The sequence below is a fragment of the Henckelia pumila genome, chromosome 2, assembly GCF_033568475.1.
Source record: "Henckelia pumila isolate YLH828 chromosome 2, ASM3356847v2, whole genome shotgun sequence".
NCBI lineage: Eukaryota > Viridiplantae > Streptophyta > Magnoliopsida > Lamiales > Gesneriaceae > Henckelia > Henckelia pumila.
The window spans coordinates 82,589,776-82,609,555 of NC_133121.1; the positions used below are offsets into that span (position 1 = coordinate 82,589,776).

At 38.6% G+C, this 19,780-nt stretch overlaps 2 protein-coding genes across 5 annotated transcripts in view; one reads left to right on the plus strand and one right to left on the minus strand.

Annotated features, from left to right (window-relative positions):
- The window catches only part of LOC140877106 (callose synthase 10), a 60,455-nt gene extending 59,936 nt beyond the window's left edge, over positions 1-519 (plus strand). The window contains exon 51 of the mRNA XM_073280631.1: positions 67-519. Within this exon, the coding sequence (XP_073136732.1) occupies positions 67-312 (246 nt within the window). The 3' untranslated portion in view covers positions 313-519. The remainder of the gene's footprint in view (positions 1-66) is intronic.
- A 392-nt stretch (positions 520-911) lies between these two features.
- Positions 912-6,507, minus strand: LOC140882510 (DNA-(apurinic or apyrimidinic site) endonuclease). 4 transcript variants are annotated; one of them, XM_073288562.1, is made up of 10 exons: positions 6,109-6,507; positions 5,933-5,976; positions 5,012-5,096; positions 4,645-4,789; positions 3,830-4,031; positions 2,847-2,925; positions 2,309-2,370; positions 1,550-1,636; positions 1,327-1,430; positions 912-1,236 (listed from the first exon to the last, which is right to left on the minus strand). In XM_073288562.1, the coding sequence occupies exons 1-10, from the start codon at positions 6,352-6,354 to the stop codon at positions 1,148-1,150; spliced, it is 1,143 nt and encodes a 380-aa protein (XP_073144663.1). In that variant the 5' UTR covers positions 6,355-6,507; the 3' UTR covers positions 912-1,147. The 4 variants fall into 4 exon arrangements, 2 of the variants coding, with proteins under 2 accessions (XP_073144663.1, XP_073144664.1); XM_073288563.1 differs by lacking the exon at positions 5,933-5,976 and having other exon boundaries at positions 5,012-5,104; XR_012150227.1 differs by lacking the exons at positions 912-1,236; positions 1,327-1,430 and adding an exon at positions 2,094-2,232.
- Positions 6,508-19,780: the final 13,273 nt, after the last annotated feature.

Genomic DNA, 19,780 nt, shown 5'->3' on the forward strand with positions numbered 1-19,780 from the left:
TACTCTATTTTATGCAGTTTCCTTGTGATTGTCTTTTAATTGCATATTGCAACAAATTATGTGCAGTTGGCTATTACATGGAAGAGAATAGTGAAGAGTTTAGGCCTTTGGGATTTTGTGAAGGAATTTGCTAGAATGTACGATGCTGGAATGGGTATAATAATCTTTGCCCCCATAGCCACTCTTTCATGGTTCCCCTTTGTGTCAACATTTCAGTCTCGCCTTCTGTTCAACCAAGCTTTCAGTCGTGGTCTGGAGATCTCTCTCATTCTTGCTGGAAACAAGGCTAACGTCGAGGCGTCCTCGTTTTAACTTGAACACTGTAAATTTTTCTCCCATATTTTACTCTTCTCAACTGAATGTTGTGGAAGCTTTAATAGTTCATTGATGTTGTTCGATATCAAATTTTGGTAGCACGTCATGTAAAGTCGGTCTATTTCTGTAAAATATTATTGGTTGATTGGCAAATAATTATTTGAGTCTTTCTGAATTTATTTCTCCAGAAGATTCTGCACGCCCCAACCCCATTTGACATTGGATAATTCCTCCTAGATATTTTGTTCCCAAAACTATTGCCTCGTTCATAAATTTGTTGATTGAAAAAATAATGCGCCTCATTAAGAATGGGTCTGGTTTCTTATTCTAACAGAAGTTACTTCTATTGTTTCTTATATTTTGAAAATATTTTTATATTTCTGAAGTATATATTTTATCGCGCTATAACAGATGCACGTGCACAAGATTCTTTTATTATTTAAATCAAACTTTAATTTATATTTCAATTTTGAACTTTTCGACAATTCTATTCCTTTTAATTCAGTTTATTAGAACACCTGGGTCATGAGTATAAAATAATGAATAAATTATTGCTTTGTGCGGTATTATCGTGTTCTAGTGTTCTAAAATTCAAATTAATGTGTCAATAATAATAATAATAATAATAATTAAAACAAAATCACCATAGAAGTTAAAATGCGTAGAATTGAAAATGAAAAGCTACGGGTGGATCATCCTGTCATGGTTCGAGTTCAGACAGACCATGGGATGGGACCATGTCTGTTGCTTCACGTATCCAACTAATTTCCAGGATTGCTCAACGCAACTACCAAAATGGTTCACCCAGAAAATCTCAACCATTTAATGCATACTAAGAAACGCCAGTTTCTGGCAGAAGTTGAGTCGCATCAGGATCAGAAAGTTCGAGAGACACGGGACAATGGTCACTCCCATAGAAACCTGTAACCAGTTAATACCAAAACAAATGAATGCCAGAGCCCGACCTAATGCCCGTTTCAGAATGTTGCCCAATGGCTTGGTACACGTTACCTTCTAATTCAATGCCCTGTCCATGCATTTCACAGGAAACAATTCTGTCGCTTAGTTTCTCTGAGACAATGAAATAATCAATCCTCATCCTTTTCCCCCGATACCTGCAGCAATGGTTAGCTGGGCATGCGTGTACAGAGCACAAACTTAAGCACTATATGAAGATTTGTTTTTTCACATGGAAGCCATCTGTCCCGACACCAAGACAATATAAACTTCTTACTTGCCAATAGGGTTTCCTGACCAGGAGAAGCCACGCTCCATGTCATTCTCCTTGTGTAGATACCTATATGCATCCACCAGCTTTCCCCTGGCCAAAAACAGAAGCGAAACAGATTTTTAAGTAAGTACAAATGCTTGTGACGAAAAAGGACACAGCATGCAATGCAACAAAAAAACAAGCTCGCTATCTGCTTGCATTTACGATCATCATTCTTATGTTGGTGGTCAATTCTAGGATGCCTCTGTAAGGTTCAACGAACTACTTATGTTTCACAAAGTTGTGATGTACTATAGTGGAAAGCCAAAGATTAAACCACAATGAATGTTCAGATTTCATAGAGGTAAGTGAAAAGGAACAAAAGGCAGAGATGTTCATTTCAAGAAAACAGAGTTGGTGTTTGGCCACAGACAAGTTTTCTGTGGTGTCACTCTCATTGAGAGCTAAAATTAAAAGAAAAATGGTCTGCAGCCAAATAAAGTATTAAAACAAAAAGTCGCAGAGGCCATCAATATAACACAATTCACAAACATACACAATAATCTACCAGCTGATCAGCATGGCATGCTTATTAACCATAGAGTATAGCATCATGTAACTCCTAATTAAGGATGCAATGTTCCAAGCCAAGAGCAGATGCTGGAGTCTCATCAACTAGTTTGGCTGGCAGCACCAAAGAGTAAATACTGCAGTATTGCCACCATCAACTAAATCTCATCGAGCAGATTACAGTTAGTAATGATGGAAAAACTTTACACATACTCTTTAAGAATGGAACCAAAACGCTTCCTCTCAGACAACGTGAATCCAGGTTGCCCACAATCCTGCATGATCAGGAAATCGATGCAAATATCTGTTAACTATCAAGAATGGAAACGTATCTTAAGATCCTGCAGATCTTCGCGATGGACCCATTGCTTTCTACTTTCGGAAATATATTCATAGATTTGTAAGAATAGACATGAATCCAAAATATTGTTACTAATGCAAGTTAAAGAAACAATCACAGCACAAGAACATCAATAAAGTTCTCTTATACATGGTTTCACATCACCTCAACATAGGTATCAAATGCACCTTCACTTTGACAGGCATGAGGGCAGGCAGATTCATGCGTGAAAATGAACCATACTAACATACTCCCAACACGCACGACTGATCCCATGATCTATGAGCTTTCTTAAAGACTAATACAAGCATAGCCCACTAACATAAATGTTCAAGTTTTCACACATCACTTATGATTTAACATCAAACTCCAAAGCAGACATAGGGTGAAGGCATTCAAGGCAAGAATCACCTCATTGTTTGGCGGAACATAACCATTGAGCTTTGCTGTGCTGAAAAATTCCGGATGACTCACATCAATATCTTGATGACTGCACAACAGGATAAAAATTATCGTAATAAAACAATTGCTCAACAAGACATTCAATCTATAAAATGGCAGAATTGAGCAGATGCATGGAACTGTCAACGGCTTTAAAAAATGTTAATTCTCTGACAACACACTTTTCCAACAAATTCAATAGTCAATGCCTGGATGCAAGAAAAGCCATATTGTGGAGTGATTTTAAACAAAAATATTTGGCCAGTTGGGATCATACGTAAATTTGCAGTTCTCGAGTGATTTTTTTAGGAAAGTTCTACATTTACATAGAATCAGTAAAACTACGTTTAACATAGGCATCGGTTGTTATTGATTAATGTGCACCACCTTTTTACTTAAATTCATCTTTGAAAACAGCAGCATCCAACAATAAATATAATTTTTGCAATAGGCCACCAAGAAGGTTCCAAATTATTATTAAAGTTCAGCAAGAAAACAAAATTCACATTATTTTAGCCACAAAGAATCTTTGATGGTTTCAATCACTAAATTGTGTATTCAACTGAATTAAAGTAATAAAACTTGCAATTTCGGTCCCAATGGAAGGAATCATCACCATATCAATAAATCAAACAAATGCTTTAATGTCTGGAAGTAACTTGTAGGAGGATAGCACAAGAAACAGGTAATTTTAAATGTATTCGGGATTACAGCCTACTTGAAACATATAATGTTGAAGGCTCACACAGCTGAGTGATGATTGAGCATCAAGATTTATAAACCATGTCATAAAACCCAATACACAACAGCCTCAAGTTGAAAAAAGTACCTGCATACCACCTTATTTTACTACCAAAGGCAGTGAAAAATTATAGCACAAGAGGAGGAACTGAGAAGGAAGTGACAGAGAGTAGGCAGAGCGATGCAGAAAGGAGTCAACCGAAGTTTAGTACCTAACATTAAGATCACCACACCAGATAAGTGGCTTATCAGATGTTCTGAGCACAAATTCTAACATCCTCTTATCCCACTTTCTCCTCCTCTGGAATGAGGATTCCTCCTCTTTCCATCCATTGTTAGGAACATATGTGTTCAATAGACGGAATGATTCAAATTCAGCCAAAATAACTCGGCCATCTTGCTCATGTTTTGAACCTACATGGACAGACACAGAAATCAACTTCTTGCCTAAAACCGAACCATGAAATTTAGACGCAAGAAAATATATGTAATAGTCAAAATAGATCAAATGAGGGGTCTTGTCCCTCCCATATATATGTTGTTTCCTGCCTTTCAATGAAGTTGGCTTTACCTTTAAAAAAAAGTATGCTACATACAGTAGAGTAACATAACAATGTTGCAGCACTATGCTGCCACATCAAACACAGATTTCTACCAGTAAATAGGCTATCTTCTTATTGAAATACAATGACAGACAACCAATGAATTTAGCATTACAAAATGAAGACCATCATCATGCTTTATTGTAAATTACAGGCACTTTTTTAACCTGTTTGATTTGTTCTCCACATTTAATTTCCGATGATAGTCAAGTGAATTCTCCTTTTATTTTGACATATTTATTGTCTTAATTAGACAATTAGCAAGGAATATGTTAACCTATAGCCCTTAGACTTCTTATTGAGATCATATCGCAAATCATGTCTCAATCAGTCTGTTAAAAGATCTATATTAAAGGAAGTACGTGCATAATGATCAGAACAGGTTCTTCATCAGAAAGAAGATAGACACTCCAACTACAACAAACCTGTTTGATCCAGAGTGAAAGAAATCTGTTTAGGCTGAAAGCACTTTTTTATAAGCAACGCAGTTCCAGCATATTTTGAATCCGAAAGTGACCACCATATGTTATAGTTCTTAAATGGAGGATTGAGCAATGCGCGCATAAGGACCTGCATCATCAATGCTTAAAACCAATCCAATAATTCAATTCCAGATTTCATTAGGACACATTGTAAGCATCTACTATTTTAAGAAAATGTTAGAGAAGGAAGACGCTCAGCCAGACAGTATTAATTACATTCACATCAAAGCATAGCTGCGTATTAAGGTCCAATGCATCCGTTATAGACTTTACTTTAAAACAGCTTGTAAGACAAAATATTAAACTTCACCTGCTTTTCTTCGCGTGAGGAGCTAGTATCATCTTTTAGCTCCGCCTGGTTTTTTGGCGCACCTTTACAACCAGCTGCAGGCATCCTAACTTCCTACCACCACTACAAAGTCAGATGAACTTTTATCCAAGTTTCCAAGCACAAAATGATGACAGAAAATTAACCTGAGCAGTTGGGGTCTAAGTTTGAGTGATACAGAGTGCATGATTTTTAGGAAGAGAAGGGAAACAAAATCAATTCTAACCTCAGCACTAGCAAAATAGAAACAAATCAATTGAACTGAAAGCAAATTGAACTATTCACACGACTGATACGGCGTCTTGTGCTGTCAAGTATGTACTTAATTAGTCTGTGGCTTCAAAAGATACAAGTTATGTCTACCCAACTGGTGATTCAACTTGTGGCTAATTCAAACCTGACATGTCATACATGGTTCTTGAATGGAACAGCTATTGGTTTACAATCCACAGGAAGACTTCCTTGATGACTTTTTTTACTAGACCCTATTCAACATTTTAAGTTTTTGACCTTGAGACAAGGTCTCTTCTTTGAGTGAGCAAGTAGTTTTGGGAGACTACAACCGGCAGGCGGCAATACCATAAGTAATTTGTGATAGATTCTTGATCACACCAGCAGAGAAGGCACCTGCAGGTGCACAAAATTAAGGATTTCGTGAATCCATGACCACTACCTGCCTAATTCATTCCCTGATTGGTATTATATCATTTTCATTTCCTTGTGTAAATATGTTAAATGTCCGGGCACCATTAGGTCTGGTTCTCATTCCGATTCTTCACACGAAAATTCTTCTGGGAATTAGGGTAACCCAAATTGCCAATGTCGATTGCCAATGTCGAGCTTAACACATTTTAACATAAAACAAAAAGGAATAGAAAAAAATTAAACTAAATATTCTCATACCATTGCCACAGTTCACAAGTACCCAGCACACCTCCACATATATCCTTAAAAAACAAAAATCACATTTTCCAAAAACGAAGAAATGTCAAACCTACACCTCAAACAGAAAACGAAAGAAAACCCATCACTCAAAAAGTCCCAAGAATTATAAAAAAAAACGTAATCACATCAATAACCTGTATTGCTATTACGTCCGGATCAACATTCAGCAAAAACTTAGACAAATCAGCCAGGTTGTTCTTGATTCTGAGAAGAAGGCTATTTGCATTCCATGTCAAGAATTTTAAAGGGAGCTTCGCTGAACTACAATTACTTTCCTCATCAGAATGAGAGACAGAAATTTCTTTAGAGTCTTTCACAGACGAGAGAGTAGGTTTCTTAAAGGAGGCATCTTTTTGCACTGGCTGGAAAAATCTTTTCATTTTTGCCCAGCAGGCAAGCCGCTGCTGGCGATCGAGCTCGATTTTGGTCCAGATTGAGACGGGGCCAGCCTCCGTTTCTCTCGATTTCGGGTCCTCTGCTGTTCTGGGATAACAGCATTCGGTGCAGTTGTTCCAAAACGGCACCGCAAAGCCTTTTTTATTTCTCTTTTTTTCGCGTGTTTAAATTTATTTTTTTTTGGGTTCCCCTCTGCTTTTCGGAAGAGTCGATGCTGCATCAGGCTACTACCCTGATGCCAAATCAACGGTCCGGATTTTGTTGGCAGGTCAAATGATTCGAGCCATTGCTACCCCACTCGGGCACTACCCGGGTAAGATAGCATCGACTCTTCCCTGTTTTTCTATGAAAACGTTGTTTTGGAAAATATTTTCTTTTCTTATGCTTTTTTTTTTTAAAGTGTGTAGAACACTTCAAAACTCTTTTTAACAAATATAATTTCTTTTATTTTTTTTAGTCACTCTAGAAAGCTTCAAAAATCAAGGTTAACAAATATAAATTTTTAAAGCTATTTTTAACTGTTCAAAAATTTGTCAACGTATATACATCCGTTAAATTACTATGTCATAATTTATTTATTTAGTTGTTTTACAATTAATTAAGTTTTTTTTATGTGAAACCTCGGTCCCACATGAAAAAAATGAAAGCTTTAAAATGGGCTATAATGGACTTATATAGCAACTTGAGTTAATCATTTTCGTAAAGCGAGTACGAATACGAAGTAGTTGCTATAAAGACCCATTGTGCAGTCACGCAGGTGCGGGTCTGGGCCGGAAGCGTGACAGAATAGTATCAGAGCCGGTCACCAGCCGGCAGACCCCGAGAAATAAGTGTTATGCGGGACAAAGTGCTCCGTGCGTGGGAGTCATCTCTTGAACCTGCGGGGCAAAGTGATACATGACGGGAGCCACCTCTTGAACCCGTAGGAGTCAACTCTAGATTTTCGGTGATGGTGGATTGAGAGGTCAGGTCGCGACGAGGATGCCGCGTTCTGAAAGAGGGGTGATTGTGAGACCCCTGTCCCACATGGAAAAAATGAAAGCTTTAAAATGAGCTTCAATGGACTTCTATAGAAACTTTGGTTAATCATTTTTGTAAAACGAGGACGAATACGAAGTAGTTGCTATAGAGACCCATTGTGCAGTCACGCAGGCGCGGGCCTGGGCCCGAGGCGTTACATTTTAAAACTTATTTTAGGAAGAAAAATTTCAAGTTTTTTTTTTCTGATGTCCCTAAAAATATATGGGTCTGATCCGACCCGACTCGATAATCAATGTTCTTGGAAGGGTACACCGAAGCCCATCAAACCCTATTTTATGAGAAGCTCAAGCTAGAATAGCCCAGTCAAGGCAAAAAGCGATGGTCTGAGTCCAAGTCCTAACTACAAAGGCCCGCTGGGCCGAGCCTTATTTGGGCATGGCAAACGCCCGACCCTGTCCTGTTGGAAAACTGGCGAGTTCCCAGACCAATTACGATTGATACCCGGTGCAGCGGAAGTTTAAAAATTTTTCATGGAACGTTTCCATGGTATGGGTATCAACCGTTCATCGATTGAATTATGTGTGTGTAAAATTTAAATAACAATTAAATAAATTTTACCTCAAATCTCGCAACGAGATTAATGGACACCAACAGAACAATTCTGCTCTTGTTGTCTCTCCCTGGAACCGATGAACGCCTTCAATCAGGTCCACGAACAGAGGTTTAATCCCTCTGATAGATTGCACTAGAAAATCTATCAGAAGTTTTCTGCGAAGAGAATACACGAATTTGATTCGTTATTCCTTACTGCGATTCAAAATCACAGACCGGAATTTTCTCTGACAGAGTAGGGAGGGGGCGGCCAAAAAACGTTTTTGAGAGGCTAGGGTTTTCGAAAATTGCTCTCAAAATAATGACCTGTTGTGTGTAATTTCTGTACTGAAATAACTTATTTATAATGCAGGCCACTAACACCTTAGGGCCCATTAGTCATAAGCTGGGGCCCGACAAGCAAAGCCCACTCGTTCAGAAATTAATATAAAATTCATCGTGACTCCGATTGATGAAACGATTTCACCAATGTGCACAGAAACCATTTCTGCACGTTTTAAAGTCAAAATAAATTTTCCTGAATCCGAATTCAGTGGTTTCCAAAAATGTCCATCCCTATGTCATTTTAGGAAATCCTACTCCCTTACTCTTATTTAAGAAGTCCAACTCCTTAGTTCATTAAATTTAACTCTTTAAATTTAACTATCTCAACGGGGATTAAAACTCCATTACACTGTGTGACCCTCAATGGTTCAGGGATACAGCTAGCCGTGGGCTCACAACTCCTTGTGACTCGGAACAACACTTTCCGACTTGCCCAACGAATCATGGTAAAGCGCCTAGCAACATCGCCCCATGATTCCCTAGGTATCACTGATAGTGCCTACAAGAACCAGTAGATTTTGGTTAGCGTACAGTACGGTCCCTTCATCCATATATCCCGATCGAATCAACAACCATTGGTATATCGAGAGTCGCTCAAGATTCGATAACTATGCAATACATCTTGAAGATCAAATTAGTGACATCGCATGTGCTACTAAGAAACCATTTCTTAAATCACATCAAGTACTCTGGCCAGAGATTTGTCACACTAATATCTCCTCAGATCGCATAGGATATCCACACTCGCAAGTATGTGGTGAATCCTTGACAACAATGCATTGACTCCTATATGTGTCGTAACTGTACCCAATCTCGACACCTGATGACCCCCTCAGAGTCGGTAAACGAGTCAAAGCACAGTACTAGCATATAGAGTCTCCATGATGTTTCAAGTCGTAAGGACTAATGGTGTACAACCAAAACCGCGGACTTTATCCACTCGATAAGTGATAACCACTTGGAAAGTCCGGATAGGGTAGTTCGACTATTCATCCTATGAATATCCATTTGCATGCTTCGAACATCTCCATGTTCCCTACCAATGAAACGTGGTACTCCGCATCGCAAATGCTAGTCTCAAACTCGAGCGATCCTTATCCTTATTATCGGACGGCTCAATCGACTAGGAACGGTTTTAGAATATACAGTGACTATAAGATGTATTTCATGATAGACATCTCCATGTTCTACCACATCTTACATACACTATAGTATATTCAAGGTCTTTATCAAAACAACAATAGTATATCACAATATAACAATATGAAGTAATATAAATTCATTGCCATAAAAGTGTAAATAATATTAAACAAAAGATTGTTTATACAAAGAGTCAACAAAGCCCATAGCCACACAGTTGGCTCACTGGGCACCCACTCTTACAATCTCCCACTTGCCCTATAGCCAACTAGTCATACTACGTAGACCCATTGCTTCGCGATGTTTGTCAAACAATGGTCCTGGCAAAGGCTTAGTAAGTGGATCAGCGATATTGTCTGCAAAGGCCACTCGTTCGACACTGATGTCTCCTCTTTCCACAATCTCCCGGATTATGTGGTATTTCCTCAGTACGTGTTTGGATCTTTGATGAGACCTTGGTTCCTTTGCTTGAGCAACGGCACCCGTGTTGTCGCAGTACACCGGGACTGGACCAACAAATTCAGGAATGACGCCCAACTCTTGGACGAAATTCCTCATCCAAACGGCCTCTTTAGCAGCAGCTGATGCTGCAATGTATTCAGCCTCAGTGGTGGAATCCGCTGTGGTGTCCTGCTTGGAACTCTTCCAAGAGACAGCACCGCCATTGAGCATGAACACAAATCCAGAGGTTGACTTCGAGTCATCCACATCACTTTGGAAGCTAGAGTCGGTATAGCCTTCCAGTTTGAGTTCTCGTCCTCCATAAACCATGAACATATTCTTAGTCCTTCGCAAGTACTTAAGAATGTCCTTCACGGCTTTCCAATGCATCTGACCAGGATTAGACTGATATCTGCTCGTGACACTCAGAGCAAATGCTACATCCGGTCTGGTAGATATCATCCCATACATGATACTACCTATAGCTGACGCATATGGTACATGTGTCATATTCTCTATCTCTGCATCAGTCTTGGGACACATAGACTTGGATAGAGAAACTCCATGACACATGGGTAGATGTCCTCTCTTGGACCCATCCATTGAAAACCGTTTCAATATGGTATCGATGTAGGTTGATTGAGTGAGTCCTATCATTCTCTTAGATCTATCCCTATAGATCTGTATCCCAAGAATGTAGGATGCCTCACCCAAATCCTTCATCGAAAATCTACCTGATAACCATATCTTTGTTGACTGCAACATCCCTACATCATTCCCAATGAGTAGGATGTCATCAACATAAAGTACTAAGAATGTCACCGCATCCTTAACTACTTTCTTGTACACGCAAGGTTCCTCGGGTTCTTGATGAAACCAAAGTCTTTAATTGTTTCATCAAATTTCTGGTTCCAACTTCTTGATGCTTGTTTTAGACCATAAATTGATCTCTGAAGCTTGCATACCTTATGCTCGCTTCCCATGGATGTGAACCCTCAGGCTGCTTCATATAGATTTCTTCCTTAATGTCTCCATTAAGAAAAGCAGTCTTCACATCCATTTGCCATATCTCATAGTCATACCATGCAGCTATGGCAATAAGGATTCTTATGGACTTGAACATAGCAACTGGTGAAAAGGTTTCATCATAGTCAACTCCTTGCCTTTGAGTATAACCTTTCGCCACCAATCGCGCCTTGTAGGTCAATACCTTACCATCAGGCCCAAGCTTTCTTTTGTAGATCCATTTACACCCTATTGGAACAATTCCATCGGGAGGATCCACTAAAGTCCAGACTTGGTTAGTATGCATCGAATCCAATTCTGATTGCATAGCTTCAAGCCATAAATTCGAATCCGCATCAGAAATTGCTTCCTTGAAGCTTCTTGGATCACATCCAATGTCGGGTTCATCTTGACCCTCTTCAAGAAGAAGACCATATCGAACTGGAGGTCTAGAAGTCCTCTCGGATCTTCTAGGTGCAGGCGTGTCCAGCAATGGTTCCTGAGGTGTGGGATCGTTATTTTGTATTTCGGGTTCTTCTCGAACTTCTTCGAGTTCCATCATCTCGCCTTTCTTATCCAATAAGAACTCCTTCTCCAAGAAGGTGGCATTCCGCGAAACAAACACCTTTGTTTCAGCAGGATAATAGAAATAATATCCGATTGAATTCTTCGGATACCCCACAAAATAACACAGGCTGGATCGACTATCCAACTTATCTCCCACTGTCCGCTTCACGTAAGCAGGACATCCCCAAATCCTCAAGTACGAATACTTAGGAGCTTTGCCATTCCATAACTCGTATGGTGTTTTGTCCACTGCTTTAGTGTGGACGTTGTTCAACAACAATACCGCCGTTTCAAGCGCATAGCCCCAAAACGAAGGTGGAAGCTCAGTGAAGCTCATCATGGATCGAACCATGTCCAACAAAGTTCGATTACGACGCTCCGATACACCATTAAGCTGTGGTGTCATAGGAGGAGTCCACTGAGAGAGAATCCCATTCTCTTTCAGATAGTCCAAAAAACTCGGTACTCAAGTATTCTCCACCTCGATCCGATCGAAGTGCTTTAATACTTTTACCTAGCTTGTTTTCTACTTCAGCCTTGAATTCTTTGAACTTTTCAAATGCTTCAGACTTATATTTCATTAAATATAAATACCCATACCTAGAATAATCATCAGTAAAGGTAATGAAGTAGGTGTGGCCATGTTGAGTCCCTACTCTAAATGGACCACAAACATCTGTATGGATCAAATCCAACAGATTTTGACTACGTTCAGGCTTCCCCTTAAAAGGAGATTTAGTCATTTTCCCTTTTAGGCAGGATTCACAAGTAGGTAGAGAGTTAATATCAGACATATCATACATGCCCTCTCCCACTAGCTTGTTCATCCTCCTTGAGGAAATATGACCTAGTCTAGCGTGCCAAAGGTTTGCGGGTTTTGACTATCGATTTTCCTTTTGTTTGTTGTCGCCGGTTTGTCAATACAATTTACTGGAACGTCTTTTAGTTTTAAATTGTATAGATCGTTTTCAAGTTGTCCATTTCCAATTAAACATTCATTCTTGTAAATACTGCAAATCCCATTCACAAAATTACAAGAATAACCATCTCTATCAAGCATAGAAATAGAAATAATGTTTTTAATTAAATCTGGCACAAATAAAACATCTCTCAACAATAATTTAAAACCATTCTGCAAAATCAAACAAACATCTCCAATGGCCGTAGCTTCAACTCTGGAACCATTCCCGAGCCTCAGCTGGGTCTCACCCATTCTAAGCCTGCGACTTCTTGTCATCACCTGCAAATCATTGCAAATGTGAGAACCACATCCGGTATCCAATACCCAAGAAGTTGTATTAAGTGACATGTTTATTTCGATATAGAACATACCCTTTGCAGTTCCCAACTGCTCAAGATACTCCTTGCAGTTGCGCTTCCAATGACCCGGCTTCTTGCAGTAATGGCAAACATCCTTGGATTTTCCATCGTTTGAAGCCTTTGTCTTTTGCTTCTTCTCGGGTTCCACTTTCTTGGGTGGGGCAGAACGTTTCTTGCCCTTCATACTTGGCCCCTTCTTAGCAGAAGATGAGGAGCCCACCAAGAAAGCTGGCTTATCCTTCTTAAGTGTGGATTCATATGTAACGAGCATATTGACCATCTCTTCAAGGGTGGCCTCTATCTTGTTCATATTAAAATTTATCACGAATCCATCAAATGAAGAAGGAAGAGATAGAAGCAGCAAGTCCACATTGAGTTCATGCTCCAACACCAAATCAAGGGTCGCTAACTTCTGTATGAGCCAAATCACTCGTACCCCATGATCACGGACCGAAGTCCCTTCACGCATGCGGCACGTCATCAACTCCTTAACAGTAGAGAACCTTTCAGCCCTCGACTGAGCCCCAAAAAGTTCCTTGAGTTGCGTGTGAATGTCAGCAGCATTCACCGTGTCCTCAAATCGCCTCTGGAGTTCATCAGACATCGAGGCTTGCATATAGCATTTGGTCTTGATGTCATGGTCACACCATGCATCAAGTTTGGCCAATTCCTCCGGACTTATGTCAGCTGGTGCTTCCTTCGGAGGTGCTTTCTCTAACACGTAGAGCATTTTCTCCGAAGTTAAGACAATCTTCAACTTTCGGAACCATTCCGTATAGTTGGCGCCAGTCAGCTTGTTTTGTTCGAGGATCGAGAATAAAGGATTTCGCGAATTCATTGTATGAAATACTGAAAAGGAAAAACAGACATATATCAATGATTGTTTAACAATTTACTAAGACATAAAATAGGCGAATTTAATTTTATGAATCTCACTCCCACTATTTTAACGATTTCACCACCCTCTAGTGAAAACGGGAAACTTTTTCCTTAGTGAGAACATGGAGTCCAATTGACAAACTTATGGTCCCGAATAATATCAGCCAACCATAATTCTCAAAAGGTAGAGCCCAATTGCTTCCAAAGCAACCCCCATGTATTTACCTCATGTCCAATAAGGGCCCAATAATATGACGCCGTTTAAAGTGACATGTCAAGATGACCCATCAATATTAAGTTGTGATGGACGGTCGCCATGTGGATCCCCCAATAATATGAGCCGATCCCATGGGAGTTCCACCCAACTTACAACATTTGTCGATCCAATGTACAGCTTTCCGACGAACGGGCCCCCCCAATAATATGAGCCGGACCGTATCCGCGGGTAGCATCACATACATTGACCGTTGATGGAAGGTAGGAACATTTAAACAATATTTAAATTTCCTTTATTTATCTTGATATAAATTTTAAATCATATTTAAAATGAGGGATTTTATTTATAAAAAATATTTGTCTCATCATTTTTAATTTATTGCATGCATTGCCGGATTCACGCAATTTATGTCTAAACATGCATACAATCATAATATCACATATTATATAGGATGATCGATTCCATTTCTAATTGACCCGTGGTTGCCAATCACGGGTCTTAGTCCAATCCTAGGTAATATGCAGTATGCAAATGCAATCCTATTACATATGCTTCCAATTTACATTTCTTCAGTCTTCATTGTCTGCTGGGCCCACCATCTTCAAATCTTGATCTCCCACTAAATCTAATGTATTTACAATAAATAACAATGACAAGTAGGGGATACATTTTTAGGGGGTGGGAACGGGCTATAAACCAAGCCCACTTTTATTACATATGACATTCATATCGGGCCATAAACCAGGCCCATTAATAAAACCAACAACAATAAAGACAAAATGTAAATTCCTAACATACACCTACAAAATTGGTCATGGCAATCGATCATCCTTATCCAATAACATTTAATTCAAAATTAATTTATTGGATAACATGCTGTGGCAATTCAAATTTAAACAAGATAAAATCATATTTTATATATAAAATCACATTTCACATATAAAATCATATTTTATCTCCATATCAAATAAAATCATATTTTATCTATAAAATCCAATTTTACAAATAAAATCATATTTTATCTAATATATCATAAGATCATATCTTATCATCAATTGTACCAAAATAATTGATTTCAAAATTCAATTTACGGATAAAATATTAAAATTTTCCAAAAATTCAAATTTATCCAAAATCAATTTTAAAATTTACGGACTCGAACAATTCGATCCGAAATCTCGTGAACCAATCAAAAACAATTTTTGACCGGACCAAAAATAAAATTTTTAAATATTAAAATTAATAAAAAATTAAAAATTAATTTTTCCGCGGGCCACCCGGGACACTCCCGGGTCGGCCCGCACCCGGGGCGCGGGCCGGGGGCAGCCCGGCTGCCCCCTTAGGGCAGCGCCTGGCGCCGCCCCTGGGCGGCGCCGTGCGCTGCCCTGGGCGGCGCCGAGCGCCGCCCTGCGCAGCGCCCAGCGCTGCGCTGGGCAGCGCACAGCGCTGCCCTGGGCGGCGCCGTGCGCCGCCCTGGGCGGCGACGGTCGCCGCCTTGGGCGGCGCTGTGCGCCCCCTTTGGGCGGCGCCGTGCGCCGCCCGGGGCAGCAACAATTGCTGCCCCACCGGGCAGCGATCCAATCGCTGCCCGGGTTTTGCCCCGAAAAAATTTTTTTTTATTAAAAATATTTATTTTGTTTCATAAACCGAGACTCAAAAATTTTGTACAATTGATTAATTCAATCGATTGATCTGAGCAACCTGGCTCTGATACCACTGTTGGAAAACTGGCGAGTTCCCAGACCAATTACGATTGATACCCGGTGCAGCGGAAGTTTAAAAATTTTTCATGGAACGTTTCCATGGTATGGGTATCAACCGTTCATCGATTGAATTATGTGTGTGTAAAATTTAAATAACAATTAAATAAATTTTACCTCAAATCTCGCAACGAGATTAATGGACACCAACAGAACAATTCTGCTCTTGTTGTCTCTCCCTGGAACCGATGAACGCCTTCAATCAGGTCCACGAACAGAGGTTTAATCCCTCTGATAGATTGCACTAGAAAATCTATCAGAAGTTTTCTGCGAAGAGAATACACGAATTTGATTCGTTATTCCTTACTGCGATTCAAAATCACAGACCGGAATTTTCTCTGACAGAGTAGGGAGGGGGCGGCCAAAAAACGTTTTTGAGAGGCTAGGGTTTTCGAAAATTGCTCTCAAAATAATGACCTGTTGTGTGTAATTTCTGTACTGAAATAACTTATTTATAATGCAGGCCACTAACACCTTAGGGCCCATTAGTCATAAGCTGGGGCCCGACAAGCAAAGCCCACTCGTTCAGAAATTAATATAAAATTCATCGTGACTCCGATTGATGAAACGATTTCACCAATGTGCACAGAAACCATTTCTGCACGTTTTAAAGTCAAAATAAATTTTCCTGAATCCGAATTCAGTGGTTTCCAAAAATGTCCATCCCTATGTCATTTTAGGAAATCCTACTCCCTTACTCTTATTTAAGAAGTCCAACTCCTTAGTTCATTAAATTTAACTCTTTAAATTTAACTATCTCAACGGGGATTAAAACTCCATTACACTGTGTGACCCTCAATGGTTCAGGGATACAGCTAGCCGTGGGCTCACAACTCCTTGTGACTCGGAACAACACTTTCCGACTTGCCCAACGAATCATGGTAAAGCGCCTAGCAACATCGCCCCATGATTCCCTAGGTATCACTGATAGTGCCTACAAGAACCAGTAGATTTTGGTTAGCGTACAGTACGGTCCCTTCATCCATATATCCCGATCGAATCAACAACCATTGGTATATCGAGAGTCGCTCAAGATTCGATAACTATGCAATACATCTTGAAGATCAAATTAGTGACATCGCATGTGCTACTAAGAAACCATTTCTTAAATCACATCAAGTACTCTGGCCAGAGATTTGTCACACTAATATCTCCTCAGATCGCATAGGATATCCACACTCGCAAGTATGTGGTGAATCCTTGACAACAATGCATTGACTCCTATATGTGTCGTAACTGTACCCAATCTCGACACCTGATGACCCCCTCAGAGTCGGTAAACGAGTCAAAGCACAGTACTAGCATATAGAGTCTCCATGATGTTTCAAGTCGTAAGGACTAATGGTGTACAACCAAAACCGCGGACTTTATCCACTCGATAAGTGATAACCACTTGGAAAGTCCGGATAGGGTAGTTCGACTATTCATCCTATGAATATCCATTTGCATGCTTCGAACATCTCCATGTTCCCTACCAATGAAACGTGGTACTCCGCATCGCAAATGCTAGTCTCAAACTCGAGCGATCCTTATCCTTATTATCGGACGGCTCAATCGACTAGGAACGGTTTTAGAATATACAGTGACTATAAGATGTATTTCATGATAGACATCTCCATGTTCTACCACATCTTACATACACTATAGTATATTCAAGGTCTTTATCAAAACAACAATAGTATATCACAATATAACAATATGAAGTAATATAAAGTCATTGCCATAAAAGTGTAAATAATATTAAACAAAAGATTGTTTATACAAAGAGTCAACAAAGCCCATAGCCACACAGTTGGCTCACTGGGCACCCACTCTTACATGTCCCAACATAGGGAGGCTTTGGTAGTCAGAAATATTTGAGGATCTTTACCAGATAAATATAAGCTACAACAAATTCGAGATTTGATCAGATATTAAGTTGGCTCAAAAGTCCTAGCCGCCATGATTACTGGGTTCTACCTACTTTAGTCTCCTACCTTATGTAGAATTTTGCCCTTACAAGAATTCTACTGCAACAAGGTAACTCACCTCTCCAACCTCTATAAATACCAAGTATCTTATGGTTTAACACATTCACTTTTGCTCACATATTCTCTCACTTTTATTCTCGCTTTATCACGTTCTTCATCTTTCGAGCACTGACTTAGGCATCGGAGGGGTCATGCCGAAAACACCTTCGGCGCCCCCTAACCTTGTTTCTGTCTGTGCAGAACATGTGAACTGGTGATCGTCGGAGGTGTCCCCCCTGCAATCTTGTTCCATTGTTGTTGGGCAAAGTCATAGTTATCACCCTCTTTTTTTTTTAAATCTTCTATAATTTCATATAGAAAATACGTGTTGTTTGAATCATTATGCAAATCTTCGGCGATAGAGAGTAATTTGTTTTTATCAGGACAGTCTTTTTTAAATTTAAGACATAAGTTTTTACCTCTCTGCAGTGTGGCCTTCTATTTGGTCTTTTTTCATTGTTCTCATATCTCATAGATGTGTGAAGATGGGTCATGATACGAACATCATCATCTTCATTGAACGTCACATACATCTTCTGATGGGGGGTTAGATATTGCAAGGTCACAGTTTGTGAAGAAATCTCCTTACATTTTCTCCCAAAATTAAGAAACAACTCAGTCAGACTGAAGCCACTAAAGATTGAAATCATATAGAGCTGGTTTTTATACTCGCAGCTACTCAGGAATGAAAAATTTAATGATCCAGATCCAGATCTAGATTCCATTTCTACAAGAAATTAAACAATAACCTGCATCAATTGAGTGGTTTAATATTTTAATGGAAAATATTTGAATAAATACAGAATATTTTTAAAAAAGATTCACTAGACTAGAATAAAAATTATGATCCATTAATTTTTTCATAAAACATTAACCAAATTTAATTAAAATATTTACCAATCTGCTACTATAATAAAAATATAAACACAACTTTATAATCAAAATACAATGCTAACTAGGAAACTACAAAGTCAAATGAGAAATAACATACGGTTTAATATCATGTTATAAATTAGAATCGTATACTCGTTTAAATATTATTCATTATTATCTAATGTATGAGGGTTTCCCCGAAATGTTTTTTCTTTCAAATAAATTATAAATAAGTAATCCACGATGTTCAGTAAATGTTTCATGGTGGTGCCACATATGTCAAGTCATGCATGCTTTATGGAATTTACATGATTCAAATTGAACAAACATAAGTCGTACCCTTGAAACAAATATGTTGACTGTTATGTTTCTCCAAATTCTTCTGCCTTCATCTTTCATTCTTCAAAGATAACATTTTTTAGACTTAGGGATTGATTTTACAGAGAATCTGGTTCACTCTTTAAAAATCCTACTTTGAGTAGTAATAAAAAGTAAAATATTCGGGAAAATTTTCATTCAAAAACCAACTAAATATTTCACAAATTCATTCATAGATAATAACAATTTGTAACAAGATTTCAAATTTTTTAGAAACCACCACACAATCTACACAAAAGAGAAATTTCTCAATCCCTACTCGAGCATCATTCAATCGCATGTATGTGATTTCTCACGAGATTCAAATGTCACCTATTTACCAAACTATCTCAACGCAATTCTTAAGTATCTCAACACAATTTCTCAATCTACAACAAAAAATCGATCAAAAAACAACATGAATAAACTACAGCGAAAAACAAAAAAATGCACATAAACTTGCAAATAACCAGAATTTTTATATATAAAAAAATCAAATATAAACGCCAAAAAATCAATAACATTCTAGTATGGTGTTTCCTCTAAATTTCAGCTAGTAATCCCTGAGATTTTGGTGGCTTACGAGTATTGTAAAAAGAATATATTATTGACATACCCATAAAAATTGAATCTTTAAAAATAAAATCATCTATGAACAATATTTGATAGTGAACAAAACATAAGTAGAAGAAAAACAAAGTTAAGTATTTAGTCTTTGTATCGAATGCTTTATTATGCTTTTATGAAATCTCTAAATTTTCGAAAAAATAAATAGATACTGCTCGATCATAAACGGAAAAAAAATTGCAGCATTTTCTAAGTTTTAAAAAAAGAAAATATTTAAACGTGTTAGTTATTTTCGTGTTAACTAAATTGCAGCATTATTAAACAGCTTATTTTAACAGCTTATAAGTTGTTTTTAAAA

Bases quoted from the DNA above. Each gene is read 5' to 3' on its own strand.
- LOC140882510 (XM_073288562.1), bottom strand. From the start codon at position 6,354: ATGAAAAGATTTTTCCAGCCAGTGCAAAAAGATGCCTCCTTTAAGAAA. The intron at 5,977-6,108 runs GTTATTGATGTG...TTGTTTTTTAAG, and splicing joins CGGACGTAATAGCAATACAG to GATATATGTGGAGGTGTGCT. The intron at 1,637-2,308 runs GTATGTGTAAAG...GTTTTTGGCCAG, and splicing joins TTTGGTTCCATTCTTAAAGA to GGGAAAGCTGGTGGATGCAT.